The 22,188-nt window shown below is 39.6% G+C and overlaps 1 protein-coding gene across 2 annotated transcripts; it reads right to left on the bottom strand.

Moving 5' to 3' along the window:
• Window positions 1–808: 808 nt before the first annotated feature.
• Window positions 809–18,041, bottom strand: LOC309353120 (1-aminocyclopropane-1-carboxylate synthase-like protein 1). Of its 2 annotated transcripts, XM_081882222.1 has the most exons (15): window positions 17,015–18,041; window positions 16,182–16,374; window positions 14,049–14,108; window positions 13,510–13,580; window positions 12,863–12,932; window positions 11,137–11,203; window positions 10,294–10,391; window positions 9,205–9,282; window positions 8,063–8,163; window positions 6,149–6,235; window positions 5,056–5,101; window positions 3,972–4,113; window positions 3,144–3,286; window positions 2,277–2,430; window positions 809–2,079 (listed from the first exon to the last, which is right to left on the bottom strand). In XM_081882222.1, exons 1-15 carry the CDS (start codon window positions 17,026–17,028, stop codon window positions 1,904–1,906), a joined length of 1,500 nt encoding a protein of 499 aa, XP_081738348.1. In that variant the 5' UTR covers window positions 17,029–18,041; the 3' UTR covers window positions 809–1,903. The 2 variants fall into 2 exon arrangements, with proteins under 2 accessions (XP_081738348.1, XP_081738349.1); XM_081882223.1 differs by lacking the exon at window positions 16,182–16,374 and having other exon boundaries at window positions 17,015–18,036.
• Between the last annotated feature and the right edge of the window lie 4,147 nt (window positions 18,042–22,188).

Consider the following 22,188-nt stretch of genomic DNA (forward strand, 5'->3'; position numbering starts at 1 on the left):
AAAGTTCTTAACCTGAAGCACTATTTCTGGGTTAGTGGAGTCTGTAACCTGAAGTGTATGTAACCCGAGGTACCACTGTTACTTGCACTTTCATGTTTAGCAGTTCTATCTTTGGGGGGCCTTTCAACACCTACCCCAAGGAAGCTACTGCATGCAATATACTGATGACACCTAGCTCTACTTTCCCTTTCAATAACAGATAAAATGGTGGAAAATGTCATTTCTAAAGTCCATATTACATTACTTTAGAATGTGGAAGATGATTGATAAATAACAATAAACTGAACCACAATCCAAACAAAATAGGAATTTGGTTGATAACTGATCCATCTGGAAAATGGATGTGGTTTTACCTGTTCTAGGCAAGTTTGCAGCCTGGATTTGCTGTTAGATCCAGCGCAAGCTCTAGGCATCTATACAGCACTTCCTTAAAATTTCAGGCTCATTTCCCAACTGAAGTTGGGATCTACCTTTCCTCTATCCAAGGCGTAACACCTACAGAAAAAATAGGCAAGGTATGCTTATTGCTATACTGCACTAGAGCCAAAGTAAATTCTGCTCTTGTCCTTGCACAGCTGAAGTAGAACAAACATTGGGCAACAGCAGTTGTGGCTTCAGGTACTAACCAAAATCCTAGTTCTTACTGCAGCAATAAAAAATCCAGGGTTTTTTTTAATATAATCACAATGATTTAAAAGCTAGTAGCTGTGAAAGCAGCCCACCTCATCGGTGACAACGTGTGTAAACTGTATTGGATCTTAAATTACACAAATATCCTCGCTCCTTTCCCAGTCAGCACAACCAAGCATATGTTTTTAAAAAATATTTATGTTAAGAGTGCAAAACTGATCAGAGAGTGCAATGATTTTGCAAGAATGATATGCAACAGCAAAATGTACAAATAAACCCTTTTCAGCAACAGAATGAAAACAAGATTTAGACACTTTCTTAGAAAGCAGTAACAGTGATAACACCCATATAGAAAACCCAAGCTTCTTTGTTTTAGATTACTTCATGTGCATTATAAAAACAGTCTGCAAGTTGGCAACGAGTTATCAACAGCCAATTATCAACTGAGTCAACATTTTCTAATGTATTTACATACAAAGTATATAGCTTTTGTCTCAGTGGACCAATGTTTAGAATCAGAGAATTGTAGAGTTGGGATCCTGAAGATCATCTAAGTCCAGCTCCCTGCAATGCAGGAATATGCAACCATTCCATACAGTGATTGAACATACAACCTTGGTGTTATCAGTGCCACACTCTAACCAACTGAGCTATCCATTGCCCTGTATGAACCAAGAGATATATGCAAGATAATGTGCAAGATTCAGCTCTATTCTGCAGAATGTCCATGTTCAAAGCATCAGTCACATGCTTGACCTGAATATGAATGAAATTCAAATACTTGAAAATAAGATGGTGGCGTGACCTATTTTGAATTCTATAAAGGGGGAGAGGAGGAGGAGGAGAGTGGCCTAGTTTAAACTCTGTGCATATAGTTTAAGCATGGTCAATATTACAGTATCCTGGGGACAAATGGGAGGTGCTGAACCTCCCCCTCCTCCAAAGATGCTTCCCTTGCACCTTTCCCACCTATTTTTGTCCTAACAGGTGTTACCTTTAGCCTTGAAATTCCTCTAGGGAAAAAACAGCTGGGTAGAAGTCACTGTTGCATCTAATTTGGCCCATAGTGTTCTGAGGAACAGAACTAAGTATTCCAATGAGGAGAACATAGGACAGAAAGTCTGCCAGGTTGCAAATAAGTAGAATCTCCATAGTCAAATTAGTAACCATAGGTTACAACAAAATATTAATGCCTGCCTGCCATACTAAACAAAGGGGAGTCAGAGTTACAGTAAATATAAATATGCCATGCTTTGTTTTAGCATTCAGGTTCTTAGAAGACAGCTATTTTCTTCAAGTGTGAATATCCTTCTGAGACATCATCCACTGATGTATTTATGTAATTGGTTGAAGTTTCATCATCTAATTCAATATGCTCATTTTCTTCATGAGATGAAGCTATAGGTTCATCTATTTTATCACGTAGCATTTGCTGAAGTCTCTGAATACCTACAAAAAGGAAGCAACATAAACATTTTAAAGACATAAGATATTTCCTAAATGTCTGCCTGTATGTAGTACAGAACATATTGTAAGGCTGTATATATTCCTTGATGGCTTGAAAGTCTATGACAATGCATATAGCTGAGTGAAGGATGAGAAAGAAGAAAGAGATCAGATAACCCTTTTATAGAATTGAAACTTACACAGGTAGATTCTGTCTATAGAATCTGAGAAGACCAGCCTAAACCATCCAGGTTCATAACAGCAAAAGGCTTTCCCAGGACTAATGAGCAGCTTTTCACCAAGAATTTTCCACCATAAATCCATTTCAGCTTCAAATGTCTGCGACTTTAAGAACTAAGAGAAAACAGAAATACACGTTAACTAAATGCCACATTAGCAAACAAAGCACTTTACCTCCCCACCCTCAAAAGAACCAAAAGATCAGGTTTATCAAAGCATCTTTTGAGTTCAATTGAAGCCTTGGCGCTCTATTATTTTTCTTGCTTAGCCAATTACTCAAAATATTATTTAAGACCAGATGCTGCACCATTTATTTATTGTTTGGCATGTTATGATTTAATTCCGTGGTTTTCAACCAGTGTGCCACAACATGCTGGGGCACTTTAAATGATGGTCAGGTGTACTGCGGGCAGCACCAGCCTCCATTCCCTCCTTCCTCTGATGGTTTAGGACCTTAACTATGTCCAAAATTAATGAAGAGTACTTTTTTCAAAAGCCTCTTTTAATGGTGCAGGGTGGGGAGCTCCAAGCCCTTATCTTATCAATTATGAAAACCTGGTGCACTCTGAGATTGTGCACGTACAAGGGGCAGGGGACTGGTCCAGTCGCAGACCAGAAGTGCCGGATAGCATTGTGATGATACATTCTTCCGACTGGGTTTGCTCATAAGCCTATGACCTCTCAATGTCTCGCTGGGAGGGGCAGGTCCTATTTTGAATACAAAGCCCGACAGGAAGGAAGGAGCTCGCAAGACCAGCCACAATACAGCCAACTGTATTTATGTCCTTTAATCCAGCCTCCCTGAGCCCTCCAGGTCCTCCACGTACTTTTCTGAAGTCAGCCCACACATATAATCCTCCTGAGCTTTTTAAAACAGGTATTCCCATCTCTGCAAGACCATCCACAAGAATGTTCTGTGCTTCCTTAAGTCTTCTTTTATTGGTTGGGAAAAACACATTATCCAGCCATTCTGCCAAAATAAGAGCACAAATCAGACCACACTGTCCCCCCCCCCCCTTTGTATTATTCAGTTTTTGTAGTACTTTGACAAATTAAGGGGTGGGGAACTTTGGGAACAGCAGGCACTCTGTTAAAGGGATCCTGCATGGCAAATGTAAAGTGTAAAAAGTAGCTTATGTGATTGAGAGGGTTTTTGTTTGCAGTATTATGAAGTTAAGAAAATTCTTATTCCAGGTCAGGCTATTTGTTCATCCAACCCAGCATTGTCTACTGTAACTGGCAGTGGTTTTCAAGGAGAGAGGCGTTTCACATCACCAGCTAAACGAGTTAACTAATCTGGAAATTCTGTTTTGCTGGCATCAGTCCTAATAGTTAATGATGGCAAGGTAAGCATAGACAAGGCAAAGCAAGATGAGACAGGTCCTGTACAGAACTTGTTCCCTGGTTGCTCAGATGGACCAAACACCAATTCAGCCACTTTACACCAACTTCAACAATATATCTAATAAATAAAAATGAATGTAGTTCATAATTTGAAACTGTGGAATAAAGCTGGCTAGATCATGGTCTGGCCAGGCACAGTGAAAAAACAGAGCTGGATTTTCCTCGTCTGCAATAACTATATAGTGTGAGGACTGGTGTTCATTACTTGGAATCAGGGCCATGTGTGTTTGTGCACTTTCAAGTTTGCTAACCTCTGTCACGAAGGAACTGGCTGAGAACATATTGCACTGGTCCAGGACAACCATGGAAAACAGCCAGCTGATTAACTGCTTTCCTGACCTCATGATTTCTGGTGTATAATACTCCAACTCTGATGCCACACATGCCAAAATCCTTGAAAGGGAAGGGGGGAAAGTTTGTAATTAAAAAAGTCTCTCTAAAATGTTAATTCGTACACAAAGCACATTTCTATCCAAATTAGCATTATCCAATGAAGACTAAATAATTTCTGATTCTTGTAATAAAATATAATTTCTCAAGTTTCAAAGCACTTAACATTCTATACAAAATGTTTTAAAGTTATTTACGTATTAAGAAACAAAAGCAGAATAATTGATTTGATTTGCATAAAGTGTTTCATTAGGTTAGATTTTTTGGCTGAAACCCCCATGATGATCCCTGAAGTCTAGTTTTAGATTTCCAGTGTGGTAGAACAAGTGAAATTATAAACAATATGTGGCACTTGCATCCACACACAGGGTCCTGGCTGTTTACAGCCAACCTTACTTGGCCCTCTCTATCCCCCTATTTTTGTAGCAAGCAAGGGACCTATCACTGGTTGCTAGAGTTAACCAAATCAACATGTAGTTGCAGCTCCCACATGGTGAGAGATTATAAATGGATATTCTGCAGCCTAAGCAATCAGAAGTCACCCTAAGGCTGCAATCTATTTATTTTGGAGTAGAATTTACATCAAAATAAACATCCATAAGGTTTGCACTGCACTGCAAGTCATATCCTAAACTATGGAAGAGCAGAAAGTAGCTCATAGTCTACTGGCCAGCTTCTGGTGAGCCACCCAGTTGCCTGATAGTTCTTGGGATAGTTGCAAATGATACTGAGTTTATACCAGAATACCATCTTCCACTAATGGCTAGACCTGCTGTGCAACTGTGGAAGAGGCAAACATTACAATCCATGATTACACTGTAGGTTTTAAGTTCTCACGTACAAGATTTATTTGGAACAATGCATTGGGTAGATGGAAGAATTTGACAGTTTCAAGAATTCAAGTACATTTTGAAGAAATATTGATAACAAATATTCCTAACCTACCTTACTAAATCCCCACATAAAGTGTGTCCGGTCTGGATCTGGTAAACTAAAGAGAATGATTTCAAGATAATTAATGTCTTACATTTATTTGGGGTGGGGAATCAACACTTTTCAGTCGTAAAGACAACGGCAATTTACCCTGACCCAGCAAAATATTGGAGAAATCCACAGCACAGACAGCTCATGTTCTGTACTCTCCACAGAAATGAATGCAAATCCCTGTGTGCATGTGCATCGAAGTACATACAGAAATCTGGATCAAGGAAGTTCTAATTATGTTCTATTTATTATTTATGTTTTCACCCCAACCTTCCTCCAAAGAAGCCCAAGATGGAGGGCACTGGATGGCAGTCTCCACACACACACACACACACACACACACACACACACACGCTAAAGAAGGTATAATTTACTTGCCACATGAAGGAATACAGTCAATAGTCCCGCTCCTTCAGCATGTGGACAACAGGGTGCAGATGTATTTCGCCATAATTTTATACTTTCCTGCTACCCTTGTGCTGGCTACAACCCTGCTGCGCCGGGCACATTACTTGCAAAGCAGGCTCTCCCTTACTTCACCAATGACCAGTTGCTACTCAGCTCCACCCCACTCTCCTCAAAGCACGCAACATATGTAATAGTCCAGAAAGGAACTTGACACTAGATACTTCCAAGTGAGACATGGAAGAATTTTGGTTTGCACTAAGTGACCTAACATGTTACAGCATGCATGCACACTGGGGAGAGTTACAACAGACCTGTATGAGGAGCCCCCTGGCATGCAGAGGAAGCAGAATAGCTACAATAGTAGTTAGGATTAAATTCACATATGAGCAATGGTCTGCTTAGTCCTAAATCAATTGACATGTAGGATTTTGTCGGAGAATGGCAAGACAAAAAAAGTCAACCAACCCTTGAAAATCATACATATGCTACCACATCAGCAATAATTACTTTGAAAGAATAATTTATGCATACAGTAACTGGTAGACTATGTGTGCATATATAAACAAACAGAAGAGATTGGCTATGTTACTCAACTAAAAAGCTGACATTATTTTTTTCTAAAAAAGCAACAAGAAGGTACACTCACCTCTCCAAGCTAAGAATGCTTGTGAATGTGGTATCACCATAAACAGACAGCATATAAATTTCATCCATTATTACATGTAATTTATGTCTATGTAAAGAAAGACACACACATAAGTCATTAAAGCTTATATATATATATATATATATATATATATGCATTCATTACTGCAATTGATGCTTAGCAAATTCCTTAGAAAGCTGCATATTCTATATTCAATCCCGTTATTATTATTAATTAAATATGTTTACTGCCCTTCATCTGAAGATTAAAGGGAAGTTCACAAAATACAAATACAAAATGAAAACATAAAATACATAATAAAACAAAAACAAAAGCAACCAATAACTCTCATCCCATAGACACATTTAAAAGGCCATAGAATGTTAATCAGCCAAATGCCTGGCTGAAGAGAAACATTTTTGCCTGGCACCCGAAGATATGTAATGAAGGTCCCAGGCGAGCCTCCTTGGGGGGAGCATTCCAAAAACAGGGAGCCACTGCAGAAACGTGTTTCAGTGTTGCCCCCCTCCAACCCTCTTGCGGAGGAGGCACCCAAAATACTGCTACTTAATATAAAGCAAAATGTTTTTAAAAACTGAACAGTGATATATAAAAGCGAGAAGTTAAGAACCAAGTATCCATCTGCAATATATTGCACAATTAAGATATAAAGGCCAGAAAACACACACCACACAGCTTATTATATTTGCATGCACAAGCCAGAAAACACATCAAACTGAATTCTTATTCCCAATATTAGCAGGCATTCAGAAGTATGTGACTGACAGAAAGATGCTTAAATATCACAAAAGTATAAGTAACCAATTAAAGTTTATTTATTTTGTTGTAAAAAATTAAAAACATCAGATTCTTAGTTTTCACCTTCAGACGCAGACTGCATCCCCAAGTCTCATGCAGTTTCATGCTGAAGTGAAAAGAATTGTGCCATGTTTTGAGGCTTACTAAATATCTAATAACCACTTTAATTAGAGTCATAGAGTTGGAAAGGACCACAAGGGTCATGTGGCCCAACTCACTGCTATGCAGGAATCTTTTGCCCAACATGGGGCTCAAGCCCACGACCCTAAGATGAAGAGTCTAATGTTCTACTGACTGAGCTAGTTGTTACCTTCATTAGAAATAAGCCACATTTTAAAAAATTAATCCATTTCATGTAGATTGGTGGGAAGGGCAGGTATGCTAGAAAATGGAACATGCAAGGAGGATGGCGTCCTTTCGCGGATAAACTAAGGAGGAGGAAGGGTCACTGAACATAGTGAGACTTATGTCCAAGTAAGTGTACATAGGATTTCAGAGTAAGCATTGCAAGAATGTGGCCAAGGATAAAAAATAGACATTACGGGAAATATGAGAAAATGTATTGAAATTTAAAGGAAACATTAGGGATCCTTCTTTGAAAAAGATAAAAAATAATTTATTAATTCACGTTCCATATAGAATTCTACAGACTGGATGGACAAGTTACAGATTACAAGGATGCTTCATTTCATAAATTGGTTCAAACTTACTTTTCAAATCAACGTATGTATCCATATTAAACACTCTTACCGCTACTTATTTTGGTAATTACCAGTTCTCATATTTATGACATATGTTTTAAAGAATCAATATAGTCAGGCTTTACGCATACAGGAAAAATTTTTTTAGTAGCACATAAAGCCATCTCCACCATAGTTATACATTCAGAAACTAAGTTTGCCAATTTAAGAATTCTAATGTTTTTCAACGCTACTAATAACCATAGATGACTATTACCATAAATGGATTTTCTGAACAAACCTTCTTACGGCCATATGGCAAATGAACTAAGGAAATTACCAAAATAACTTTTAAAACTAACATACTGCATCATAGAAAATTAAAAGCCCAAACAAATAGCGCTAGGACTCAAACCTGTGTGCAAAGTCTAGACATTCTTTCAGTAACTGTGCTGGGTAAATGTCCCCTAATGGATTGTGAGGGTTGATCAGGATTAAAGCTCTGACTCTGATGCCCTGGAAAAAGAAAAACTGATAGTCGGGGACGCCATCATGACGTCAAACAAAGGAGTAGCGAGTCTGCAAAATTGCCATCCTTTCATAAAGTGCCAAGTATTGAAGTTTCTTGACTGAATATGAGCATACATATTCCTTTATAACCCTAAAACATATCCCAGTATCACATTTTCATGGCATCACATTTCATTTTCATCACAGCATGGCATTTTGTTATTTAGTTATGATTTTAAATTTCATCCGCTATAATTCAAATGACTTAATTTACAAAACTATAGATTTGATGTAATATATTAAATGATTGTTTTCTTGAATAAATGTATATATAACACCAGTGTATAGAAAGACTGTAAAACTAGGATTCTTTTTAAACTAATGTTACCAAAACATGTTTAAAATATATTCAGGAAGGAAATAAAATTTCTTATGACCAAATTATTATGTAAATTCTGTAATTTCAGTGTAACTAAAACATACAGGGTTAGGTCTAGACTGTCATGCTTAGAGCAGACCTACTGAAATTAGTAGTACTTACATTAGTCATGACTAACTTAAGTCTTGTCGATTTTGATGGGTCTACTCCAAGCATGACAGTTGAATCCCATTCACTATTTTCAGTACATTTTCTCCTGTGAAAAGATTCTGTCACCTAGTAGCTTCAAGTTACTTAAGAAAAAACCAAGAAACAACAGAAAAGATGAACTACTTTGGAAATCAAGGGAAGTAACTAAAGCAGTTTGTAAAAGATAAGTATTAAGTTTAATACTTATAAGCAATTCATATTTGCTCCATTTATTACTTTATTACTTTAATGGGCTCACATAAGAACAGGAAATATATAATTTAGGATTCTAGTTTCATTCTTGAAAATGATGCATTAGAATGACATGACAACCTGCTTTTGGCCAATTTGTGCACAGGAAAAGAAAAAGGAGATTTATCAATTTACATTTCTAATAAGATATATTTCACTGGAAAGTTGATGAGGAAGTATTGAACTGAAAGCACAATAGTTGGGAGTTCGGTACAAAATGTTCCTACCTGTTCTATGGCTCTCTGATGTGCAGTTTCTAATTTTTCAATGGTTAACTGAAATGGTCGACTTTCTTCATTAGTCACCTGCATAAACATTTCAAAAGGTGTTTGAAGACAGAAATTCAGTAAAACAATGCAATCTGCTCAGAATACCTATTTATTTTCACAAAATGTTGGTGCTGACCTTTAAAGCCCTAAACGGCCTCAGTCCAGGATACCTGAAGGAGCGTCTCCACTCCCATCGTTCTGCCCGGACACTGAGGTCCAGTGCCGAGGGCCTTCTGGCTGTTCCCTCACTGTGAGAAGTGAAGTTACAGGGAACCAGGCAGAGGGCCTTCTCAGTAGTGGCACCCGTCCCGTGGAATGCCCTCCCACCAGATGTCAAAGAGAAAAACAACTACCAGACTTTTAGAAGACATCTGAAGGTAGCCGTGTTTAGGGAAGCTTTTAATGTTTAATAAACTATTGTATTTTAATATTCTGTTGGAAGCTGCCCAGAGTGGCTGGGGAAACCCAGTCAGATGGGTGGGGTATAAATAATAAATTTATTATTATTATTAATAATAATTTAATTTGAGGGGGGGAACAGCAAAATGCACAAGCAAGTTATGGTGGATGTGGCTTAAACACTGATGGAGCTTTCTTCTTGTTTGTTGTGATGAACTCAATGCAGATACTCCCTTTTCAACTTGTTCTGGTGGAGGTAAAAGGGAGTTCAATAAACTCTACGATTATTTGAGGATGCTTGGATCAAGGGCAGTGGTGACATTATGTCATCCCAGGAAACTGTTACTCTCTGAAAATGATGATTAATGAAGAGATACACACACACTCTAAAAAGACTGAGGAAAACAGTCAAGACTTCTGTAGGACAGTTTGTTGCCACCTCTGCTATATACAGACTTCTGTATGAGACAACATCCACAGTAAACTTATTTGCCAAAACATATAGCACAGTCATACAAGAAGGGACATGTCTACAGTTTGGTTTCCATAGTCAGTAGTTGTTTTGTTGCTTGGGCTTTATATAATTGTGTTCATTCACAGACAACATATCAGTATTTATAAGAAAAGGAATATTTAGTAAATATTTACCTCACTGAACAAGGGCACATGGATAGGTTGCATTCCACCATACAGCCACATTTTGGAGTTTATTCCACCATAATATGGGGTAGGAATCAGATACCCATCTATAAAAAGAATAAATAATGGAGGTTTACTTTCTTTTTAAACAAAGTATTTTACTAGTTTGTTAAAAAACAGTGATGAATTATTTTGCCTTCATTTTACACACATCTTTAGACTACTACTTTCAAAATCTTTGTACATAATCATTGTGCTGCCAGAATAGGGGAAAAAAACATTGTGTGAACCACTTGCAGGTCTGTGCTATTCCTAAATGAATACCCTTACTAGCATACTAAAAAAAGTGTCACAAATTTCATAGTAGAGGTTTTATCCCATTCCACATATAATTTTATTGTCATTAACAAATTGTTAAGACTCTACTATAATATATATAGCTACTTAGAAAGGGGGGGTGTGCAGACCAACAGTTTCATTCTCCTAGCATGTACTTCACATAATTTAAACTATTTTTAGCTTACTCAAAGGGCACATAAAATAAAGCAATGAAGCAGTTCATTTTCTACATGATTTAGCCCAGGCTTCCTCAACCTCAGCCCTCCAGATGTTTTGAGACTACAATTCCCATCATCCCTGACCACTGGTTCTGCTAGCTAGGGATCATGGAAGTTGTAGGCCAAAAACATCTGGAGGGCCGAGGTTGAGGAAGCCTGGTTTAGCCATTATCAGCAGAGTAAACAATATTTTATACCTTCTTTAAGATGTTCAGGCACTAATTACCATTAAATAACTGCTACAATATGTGATATATATACATACAATATGTGATACATATTCATGCTCCTTTACCTCCAGGATCACATAACACAGTTGACAGCGTAGCAAAGACGGCACAGCAGCCATTCAAAACTATAAACTAGAAACAGAAGACAAAATAGCAAGATACAATTAATAAAACTACAAAAGCAGCTAAATTTATTTTAAGAAATTAAAGACAAGTCTAGGGCAAGGATATCATATCCAAGTATCAACAACTCAAACCAAATTAAAAAATGAACCACTGTAACTTCAAAACAACCAACCCTTAATTTCTCTTGTATATGTGAATTCTATTGGCTGGTATCCAATCAGTCATTGAAAGGTTTTGTTGAGCTATAATGTAATTGAAATTATGGGTTCAATGGTCTATAACATATGATATAAATACAGACCATCAGCATATCCATTAATTATGTACCATTTAGTAGCTCTGATTTCCAAGTGGTTGCCTAGCTAGGTGTATGTCCCTGGCAATGACCATCTAAGATGCCACTGGAGTGAGTAGAATATGTTGTTTGCAGAGTCATTGTCTGAGAAGAGTGCCATGTTTGACCTCCTCGTTTTATAGAGATAATCCAAGCACTAAGTTTAGCAATCTGCCACATTTTAGAAGTGCAAAGTGTATATAAGTCAATTGATTTCAGTGGATCTATTCTGAGTATGACTTAGTTCAAGGGTGGGGAACTTCTAGCCAGTTGGCTTTATTAGGCCTGGCATGGGTCCTAATTTGGCCCATAAGGCCATTTCCCCCAAATCATACTCACCTGCTCCACACCTGATACCATGTGATATCAGCTGTGCAGCAGCCAATCAAAAAATGGGACCCTTAAAATGCACTCCTGGCATTGGCAAGGGAGGCTGGCTTTCACTGCCAATCAGCTGACATTTCATGACCGTGCTAGAGGAATCCTCACCAGAGGAGGGCCTGGTACTCCCTGGAGGGAATTGCACAGACATTCTTGTGGGGTCAGACAGCACCAAGGCTGAAGCAGGACCATCAGGCAATGCAACATCCCAGCAGCTGCCATCTCCTATATATAGAGGGCCTGAGTTGAGAGGCAGAAGCTGAGTCACCTCCAACCCCCAGAGTGCACTGACAGATGAAAGGGCAGGACCAAGCAGTCCACCCGAAAGCCAATACCTCCTTGAGAATGATTACTTGTGAGGAGCTGCTTCCTCATGAGTAGACCCAACACTACTGAGAGTTCAATAGCTGAGAGATCAACAGCAGTGCCTAGGGTGGGGCTTAGCAGGCTCTTGGGAAAGCTACAGGAACAATGTCCTTATTCTAGCTTCTTGCTGAAGCTGTGCAATGAGCCTCTTAAGTGTGGTGTTTTGAAGTCCTGATGATCATCATCTGAGGACAGTGTGATGTCAGGCGATTGACAGATAGGTACTCAAATGTAAGTGGTAGGGGAAGTAAGAATTTGGTTCATTAGCTGGATATTATATATTGCCCAATATTTTCAAACTATTTGCCTTTGTATCTGAATGCATCAAAGTTGAGTGTCATTACTTGAAGACAAATGGGTATCTTAAGCAAAGTTATGAGAGCTCCCTCTGATAAATTTCTTTTAGGTACTGGCTTTAACATAAAATTCTATCTGCTATAACAACCTGATACATTCTCAGTGTTGCAGAGTTTCCAAAATGATTTAAAAGTGGTAACTTTTGCTATACCCTCATTTCAGATCTTATGAAAGATTCAGCAAACTTTCACAAAATTAAAGGAAAGGAAAGCAATGTGGTTCCTTACATGATCTGGATCTAGTGCTGTTGGAGCTTTTGCATATTCCGTAAGAAACTTTGCAATTTCTTCTCTAAAACTAAAGTTTTAAATTAACACAGTCAGAAAATCTGCATCAACATATTCATATATAAAGTTAGTTCTGGCACAACTTTAACTTTGAATTAGTCTTTTTATTCAATTTAATTGAAATTTTGCTACTGATTTCTTTAGAAGAATAGAACTTATTTTAAAAGTAAACATATGTAGAGGATCACATATTTTAAATTGCCCCATTTCTGAAACTTGATTTTGGACTGAGTCCAGAAATCTGAATTCTATAACTATTAAACAACACTGTAAATTGAAGGCAGCAATACCAAACAATTGCCCAAAAGAACATTTATTTACATACAATTGAACCTATTTTTATTAAATGTGTTCAAACAACAACTAGACATTTATGCAGTGTTATAAGTAGTCTCCAGGCACTAACACTACTGCACCAGAAGAAAATACGTCTGTAAGCCACAACCATTTATTTTAAGAGGACCTCTACAGAATAGCTTAAATCTCCTGCACAATGTCAATTTTAGTTTTTGAAATGTTTAACTGGAACTAGAAAAACAGGTAGCTGTTATAAAAAATAGATTGAACTGCTAAGCAATTTTTGTTACCTTTTAATGCCTTGTGTATCTGGATACTGAAGTAAGTGAGGTTCCAGATAAGCCATGTCAGGTTTTACGAGCTGTCATTTTTTAAAAAAGAGACAATTAAAGTTTTTAATTATATGAATGGTAGTTAGATTCACACATTGCTATTTATATTTCCCACAGTTTATCAAAAATTTTCAAGTTAAGCTGTCTTAGCTGATCTTGGATGGAAACGAATCCATTTCTCAGAGCTGGGCCTGATTTAGGCTCCTCAGCTTCACTAGCCTGGAGCCAGAACAGCAAAAGATATCACAGTCCCTCCTCACTTTCTGTCCTGGTTGGAGTAAGCCAACAAGGTTTAAGATGCAGGGGCCGATTTGCCACTCTGACCTGCTGGCCCAGTCCAGGGCTTAGGCTTGTTTTGCTTGCACACTACATAGATAATGTTATTAAACACAGTGCTTGATTATTCATAATAAATTATCATGACCATTAATTAGTACTACCTACTGATCACAATTTCAAAACTAACTTGTGCAATTCATGTGGGAAGCCAAACTTACCCTTTCCTGTATTAAATCAAAGCAAAGCTTGTTCTCACTTGTTCCAAAATTCAAAATGCCCTGAAAATAGGAACAACATTTTAGATAGCTACCACCACTAACGGGTTGGTTTTTAAAAAACATTTTCAGTTTACTTTTTGCATGAACCCTCTTGGTCAGAAAACTAAACCTAGTGTCTAAAGGACAGTATGAAAATAAACTGCCACCATTATATATATTTTTTCCACTATATAAACAAAGGAGCAACAATTTCATACTCTCTTTAAGGCACCTTCCTATGTTCCCAACTTAACCACCATTTCTGCTTCTTAAGGACTGAAGTCTTCTAGACATAGATTAACTCCACATTTTAATATCTGTACAACCACTTTGTTTTAAAAAAAGAGGTCTCTGGAAAGGACAAGACTCTCTTACATAAGAGTACAGACAGCAACTATGTTCACACTCAGCTGTTCTACTGATCAGACTGCAGAAGTTGGAAGCAGCAGCACCAACAACAACATATTTCTAGTAAGGAGATTTCAGGTCAGGGGATAATGTAACTGTCCCATGCTGGAGCAAACCAGATTGAACTACTGCTGCTTGGACCCAGCTGGCACTTTGCCAATGAAGCCTAGACTGAAAAGCAGCAGTACAATTTCTGCTGCCACAATTTCTCCCCTCTCCTCCCAAATATCTCCTCTGCTACATGGTATGCAAAGAACTGCATCCTTTGCTCCTGAAGGCTGTTGCAAAACTCTGACCCAAGGTTTGGAAGCTTCGTATCTGCACAGTCTTTAAGATTGCCTCATTTACACACCTTCTTCCATATAGTGTTTTATTACCACACCTCTTTCTCCACATCCCCTTGTTTTTTTCTGCAGCCCTCACACACATCATTCCCAAGTGTTTCTGCTCCCCTTAACTTTTCTTCCATGCCCCCCTCCTCCACAGCACAACCATTGGTGCTCAGCTTTCGGTATTCATTCTTGTGTTGGATGGGGGTGGGGATTTCACATTGTTAGTTGACTTTTTGGATTAACACTTTTAGAGTATTTTTAGTCTTAGATTTGGGACTCGCTTTGGCTGTGTGAAGTGATAGAAGTTTAATAAAATAAACCAAGCCATTTCTTCACCACAGCCCCACCACAGCCCAATCTCTTCACTTTTTCTCCATCCCATTTCACTCCTCAGGCTCAAAACTTCTCATCTCCAGTCTACTTCACCTCATCTTCCCACTATTCCCAACCAAAGGAGTGCCAAATGCCAACTTGAATAAAATACTTGGGGGGGAGAGGTAAGCCCTGGCCTGTGTAATTGATCACAAGGCACGCACACACCATTTGAATGGCAATGCCCTTCAATTCCCCCCCCTCAAATATTTTATTGGGGGGGGGAGAGACTTTGGCCTCCAAGATTTGGTTTCTATGAGTCCAGCCAAGGTTCTCTTTCTGGTCCTCCAGACTTTCCCCAGTCATACACCCCTCGGCAGTTACGCTTCACACTCTCCTTGACTGCTTTTGCCTGGCTAGAATATCTCCTTCAACTCTAAAAATGCCTGCTGCTTGCATGAGTGTGCATGGAAATTAGTTTATTATTGTTATTACTATTGTTGTTGTTATTTACTGTTTAAAGCTCAAATTTACATCAGTTGCCCCACCCACTTATGCCTCCGACCCCATTCACCACCCTTTCCCATAGTAAGTAGATCATGGGCTTTGCATGCGGAAGGTCCCAGGTTCAATCCCCAGCATCTGCGGGTAGGGCTGGGAGAGACTCCTACCCCAAACTCCAGGGACCTGCTGCCTGTAAGTGCTGACAATACTGAGCTTGATAGACTCAGCGGCCTGTCTCTATATAAGGCAATTTCCGAGGAAATTGGGCGCTTTTTCCAGGCGTTGGGCTGGCGAAGGTTGCCCTACCACAATACCTTTCTATTTAAAAAACCCACCCACCCACAAAAGCCTCTGTTCTCACACTCTTGTCACAGGCACTTGACTTGACCCACCCATGGCTCCATGTTTTATACCCTGCGCCCTATTTCCTCAATACACTAGCAGAGAAGTCCACCCCCCCCCGCACACCTCCTGCCCCACCAGCGGCTTCTTCTACACCCCCCTTGCAAAAACCACCGACACTCTCTCACACACACACCTGAGGGTTGTGAGCGGCGTCGAACGGATCTCGCACGTACATGTCAAAGCCCTTCTGCAGCAGCCCCTTTGCGCTGCCGGCAATGCCGGCTCCCCGAGCTGAAAGCCCTGGATCAGGCGCCGCCGCCTCGCCGTCCGCCATGGCGCCGCCGCGCGCGGAAAAATCTAAAGAGTTCGCCCGCGGCCGCCTTGAGCTGATGGAGCGGAAGGAAAAGAGGCAGCGAGACGCGAAGGGAGGAGCAGCGAATGCCGGGAAAGGGCGGCGAAGACGTGTCTCCTTAGTCAGGGCGAACTAAGGATGCGCTTTTGGGGAGCCGGTAATATAGTCGTTAGTCACAGGCGGAGCCACAGGCGGGCGGGACACACACACACACACACACACACACACACACACACACACACACACACACACTTGCCCCCCTCAAAAAAGCAAGGAGCTCACCCCCACTTGCCTCTCCTCATTTCTGAACTCCTTTTTTATAATTTTTATTACATTTTCTGTTTTACTGTTTAGAATACTCATTCAAACATCCTTAAAATATCAATGACTTCCCGTCTTCTTTTTCCATGGTTCATTTTGCATATCGTAAACCCCTGCATATGTTACATAAACTAAACCATTTAGTATTCCGTTATTACATCCATCCAAACTTATTTGCACTTATTTGATTTATCTTAATGCTGCCAACGTTTTTCATTTCTGAACTCCTGTCATTATACTGTGTTTCTTTCTTTCTTTCTTTCTTTCTTTCTTTCTTTCTTTCTTTCTTTCTTTCTTTCTTTCTTTCTTTCTTTCTTTCTCTAGAACTATAATTTGCCCCTCCTGTGACTCACCCCCATCTCTCCATGGGATCCAGAAGCTGAGCTGGTGACGGTGACCAGGGCTGCAGTTTTTCCCCTCAGAGGACTGACTAGATGGAGATTTGTCTTATTTCTCTTTTGGAGCTGTTAAAAGCCCTCTTCAGGCAATATGGCCTAGACAAGGAGTGGGGATGTGTCTTTAGCCCAGCCCCCTGAAGTAAAGCAACCCAGTTACCATAATCTGCCCAGGTTTGAGGGGAGGGTAGTACCTCTGGTGGGGGGCACATGTGCTCCTTCGGTGGTACTTTGTCCACCTTTGTTCCCCCACCCTGCACTCAGCTCCCACCTGTGGCTCCTAGAAGATGTCAGCATGTGACAGCAGTCACATCCCAAGAACAGTAAACTGGCTGGCTAAACCAGGCAAGGGCAGCTGATGAGTCTTTAAACCTCAATGAGTTAGGGACTTCCCCTGCATGCAAAGACAGGCTCTGGCCAATTGAGTGGAGAGAACTAATAGTGGGTCCAACTGTCAGGAAGGCGGTTTCTGCATGTGCCGTAGAGGGAAGTGAGGGGCAGATGGGGCTCGCCAACCTGGGAAGGTAGCCCACCGAGGAGAAGGAAAACTCTGAACCTAAACCTCCACTTTGTGGGATATTTTTTGGAGAAGAAAGGGCTAAGGAGTAAATCCTACAGAAATCCGGAGTGGAGTCCCTAAGGCGGTTGGATGGCACCTTGTACACTGCCTTCTGGCAACTCCTGCAGCCAAGCAGGTGCCCAACATATTGCTCTGCTTTCCTTTGGGCCACACCAGCGAGGCTGAGAGTGGGGTCTTGTCATCTGGGCAGCCTAGGGCCTCCATACACACTGCCTAGGCTTGCACCCCAGGGAGGTCACTTCAGTGCTGCTAATGCAGCGGTTTGACTTCACCCCCAAGAGACACCCTCCATTGTCCCTCAAGACAAAACAGATGCCAACAACTGAGAATGGGAATGGTGTAATTCATAGTCCATGTTTTATGTATGTCAGCCAGTATGAGTAATTGTTAATGCAAAAGTCCATCCCACCTGCCTTCAGTTCCTGATCAATATAAAAGGTGTGTAGAGAATAATATTTTTTTGGTTGGTTACTTCGGTGTGTTTGTTTCTTTCCTGTTGTCTGTTTTGTTGTTAATATTAATTGCATTTGTATACCACCTTTTTCTACAGGTTCTTCTCCTCCTCATTTAGTCTCCACAATAACCCTGCGAGGTAGGTTAGTCTGAGAGGCAGTGACTGGCCCAAGGTCACCTTCCTGGCTAAGTATAGCACTCAGGCTTTTCTTTACATGCTTCACTCAGCAGAATGAACATCTCAAGTTTCTGACCTACTGCCTTGGATTGGTAATGATGAATTTTATTCTCACTTAAGATGCTAGGAACTTAGAACAGGTGTTTTACAACTAGGTGGACTGGAGGAAGAAGTTAGGTGGCGGCTTGGGACCAAACTGCCTAAAAGTGTGCCTTATCCATTATCAACCAGGTGGAGGGGCAGGATATAAACTCAATAAATAAATCCATCTCAGATCCTACAAGTGGCAGCTAAGGCCTTGGTGGTGTACTAGTGGGGAGTACCCACTTGATATTGTCCTTTTCCATGGTGGTTCCCCATTTGTGAGATGTGTCTATTAAAAAATAGGACACTAAACAGGCATAAGAGCCTAAGAGCCTTGTTTCACTTTCTCAGAAAGAGTGTTTTACAGACAACGGTTGTCAGGTCAGAGACATTTTTCTTTTATGTTAAACAAACTGAAATAGACAATATTGTACAATAGAAGCTAGGCCCAGATGACAATGCTGCAACTGTTAATTCCTCTTCTCAAATTGTATTCATAACTGACGTGCATAAGATTGTTCTGCTTACTCAGAAGTAAGATCCACTGAGACTTACTCCTGGGCAACGGTGTAAGATGGTGGTTGCTACCTTGAGAAAATTGGGTTAACAGAAAATAAAATGGTTACTTTTCAGATAACTGTATGCATGCATCTAAAACTGTGAATTATACCAATTCTGATTGTTGTGTTTTTCATACTGCTCCACATCAAATAAAGAACATTTATTTATGGCAGAAGTACACAAGTTAAAATGAATACCCTGTAAACGAAAACCAGCACAATATTCTGGTTACATATTTACTTTACTGTAAAGGGGAATAAAACCTGTGACTGAAATTTTCCCAGACATAATTTATGGGCAGCTCATCTATCCTTCAATGTGACTGCGTCTACCCGTGTTCACTCTCTTTCAAGGAATCTTAAGATCTATTCCAGCTGGAGCAAGCCACTGGTTTTTTTTGCGAGGTCAGTCAAGGATAATTGCTATGTGTAAACAGACATCTATCCTACAGACAGACTGTTATCTAATAGAAAGCTAATACCATATAATGCTTGCATAATAGCCTAGGAAAGATTATGCTAGGAAAAGTCATAGGAGTTCAGAAAGAATCTACCCTGTGAAAAGTATCAAATCACTTTTTCTTCAAACATTTATTGAGAGCAGCTTTCTAGATTTGTTTGCTTTTGTCTTCACTTTGGATTAGGAACTTGATCTGATAACAATATAATCAAAGCAGAAAACAGCTTCCGTTACTTTAGCTACTTGTATGCTAATACTGCCTGGAAGTTTCTCTGAATGAAGAAGCATGCAGTCACAGTTTCCTTTAAAAGTGAAATATTAACATAAAGTACCCTCTTCTTGGCATTTTGATAAAAGCTGTAAAAAAAAATCATGCACTGTATTTTTATATTGTAAACAGCACTGTGATCCTACGATGAAGGGTGGTATAGAAATTTAATAAACAACAACACGTATTATTGCTGTTTTTTATTTTTTTTATTGTATTGTTGTTCCCATAATCAGAGAATAACTAAACACAACATATAGTGGGTGTCAATAAACTAAGGTTTATTCAGAGTAGATCTATTTAAAGTAATGAATGTGTTAGGTCTACTTTAAGTAAAAATTGTTTGAATAGCACCCAGTGCCTTCAAACCTGAATCTTCCTAAGTAACATATTTCCAATAAAATATACTTCAGCTAGTATTTAGGAATTGGTCAATGACTGACAGTTGTGTAAAATAAATCTGACAAAACTGCATCATCAACTGTTCTTCAGATTTATTAATGACTGAATAAAATGTGACGGGGGTATATTTCTTCTCATGGGAACATCTCATGCTACAGCCAATTGTGACTAAGGTACTATAATTTGATGTAGCTGAGACTGCAGTATGTGTCTAGTTTTTTCGAAAACAGGTACACTGCTGGCTGATACATTCACCTAGCTTACCCTCTGGAAAAATGTTAAGGGATGGGGGGGGGGGGGAGGTAAGATCCGTCCTGCCACCTGGGTGTGTTACAGGCATGCAAGTCCCAAAGGTGACTGGGTCTTGAAGCAACATCCCAACATCCCTTAAGTGTATGTCCAAGTGGGGAACACAGAGCTCATCCCTGATTACCCCTGGGATGGATCCTGCCCAATGCCCCAACCACCACAGGAGGGCCCATCTTACCCCTTGCCAAATAAAGGCAGCTATAATTGATCTTAACAAACCAGGTTAAGATCCTGTAGTCAGATGTCATTGCAGAATGCTCAGTTTTCAGCTACAAGAAGTGGAAACTAATTTACTGTAATTTGATAGCTTTAAGAGCACAGCAGGTTACTACATTTTAGAAGCAGTTATATGGCATTATGTAAATTAAACACTTGCTGATACTGCCAGACATGGTTACAGTATATATACTGGTTCATATGACAGTTTGGGTTACATCAAAGGAAGGTTCTGATGCTACTACTATTCAGAATAGTTTGACATCTGCTTATTGCTAAAATGGTAATTCCAGATACTAATCCACAAAGTGCAAATTTGAGAGTTTATATGCTTCTAAAACCATTATTTTCTGAAATAATTATGGGAAGGTTAGTCAAGGTCTGTTGGATAGGTCAACTGAGAAGGCCATCTGACAACTCATAAGCTGTTAGGTCAGTGAAAGGAAATATATATTGGGTTGTCAGCAGGTACCGTTTGAAATAAATACTGAGAAACTGAATTTAGGTTTTAACATACCACATGGGCAGAGTGTGATACTATGATACTGAGATAAATTCTGATATTTGCAGAGGAGGGCAGCCAAGATGATAAAGGCTCTGGAAACCAAGTCTTATGAGGAATGCTTGAGGGAGTTGGGTATATTTAGCCTGGAAAAGAGGAGACTGAGAGGAGATATGGTAGCCATCTTCAAATATCTAAAGGGCTGTGGCATGGAAGGTGGAGCAAGCTTGTTTTTTTCCTGCTCTGGAGGCTAGGACCCGAACTGATGGATTCAAGTCATAAGGAGATTCTTACTAAACATCAAGAATAATTTTTTGACAGTAAGAGCTGTTTGACAATGCAATTCCCTCAGGAGGTTGGACGGCCATCTCTTAGGGATTCTTTAGCTGTGATTCCTGCATTGCAGGGGGTTGGATTGGATGATTCCTGGGGGAACTTCCAACTCTAAAATTCTATGATTAGTGGTGTTTGCCAGTCTGGGGCTGATGGGAGCTGTAAGTAAAAAACATATGGAAGACACAAGGTTGGCAAAGATCAGTAATAAACAAAAGTAATTGGCTCCCTATTTACAAAAAGATACTGTCTCTGTTTACATCATGTGGAGCTACAACAACTATTGCTGTCCCAAGGGACACTGACACCACAACCACTCTTTGTGAATGTCTAAAAGACTAAATATAAACTGTTAATCCTTTAGAGATTGTATGAAATGAAAACCAGGGCACCTCCCACAGGCCACATTGAAGACATATCAGTGTCATGGGGAAAATGGGAACAATCTGATAAATATTTTAAGCACGTGAAGCTGACCTAGGCTGCAGAACAGTGTTAGATGGCGGCTTAAAATTCTTTGTAAATTCTGGAAACAAATAATGGGATCCTCTCATCTGTACAACAACATGCCTAAGCATAGATAAATCCAACTGAATTGGTAGCATCATCTTGCGAAGCACCTTCTCCCTAGTATATTACTTGCATAAAGAAAGCCAGGAGTAGAAAGGTGGTCACACTGGGTACTACCCCAAGAATATATGATGCACATCTCCTTTTCCTCTTGAAGATAATGGTAACTTAATTCTGATACTGACAACATGGATTTTATAAGCCTACTGTGATCAGG

The sequence above is a fragment of the Podarcis erhardii genome (assembly GCF_964252035.2).
Source record: "Podarcis erhardii genome assembly, chromosome: 12".
Taxonomy (NCBI): Eukaryota; Metazoa; Chordata; class Lepidosauria; order Squamata; family Lacertidae; genus Podarcis; species Podarcis erhardii.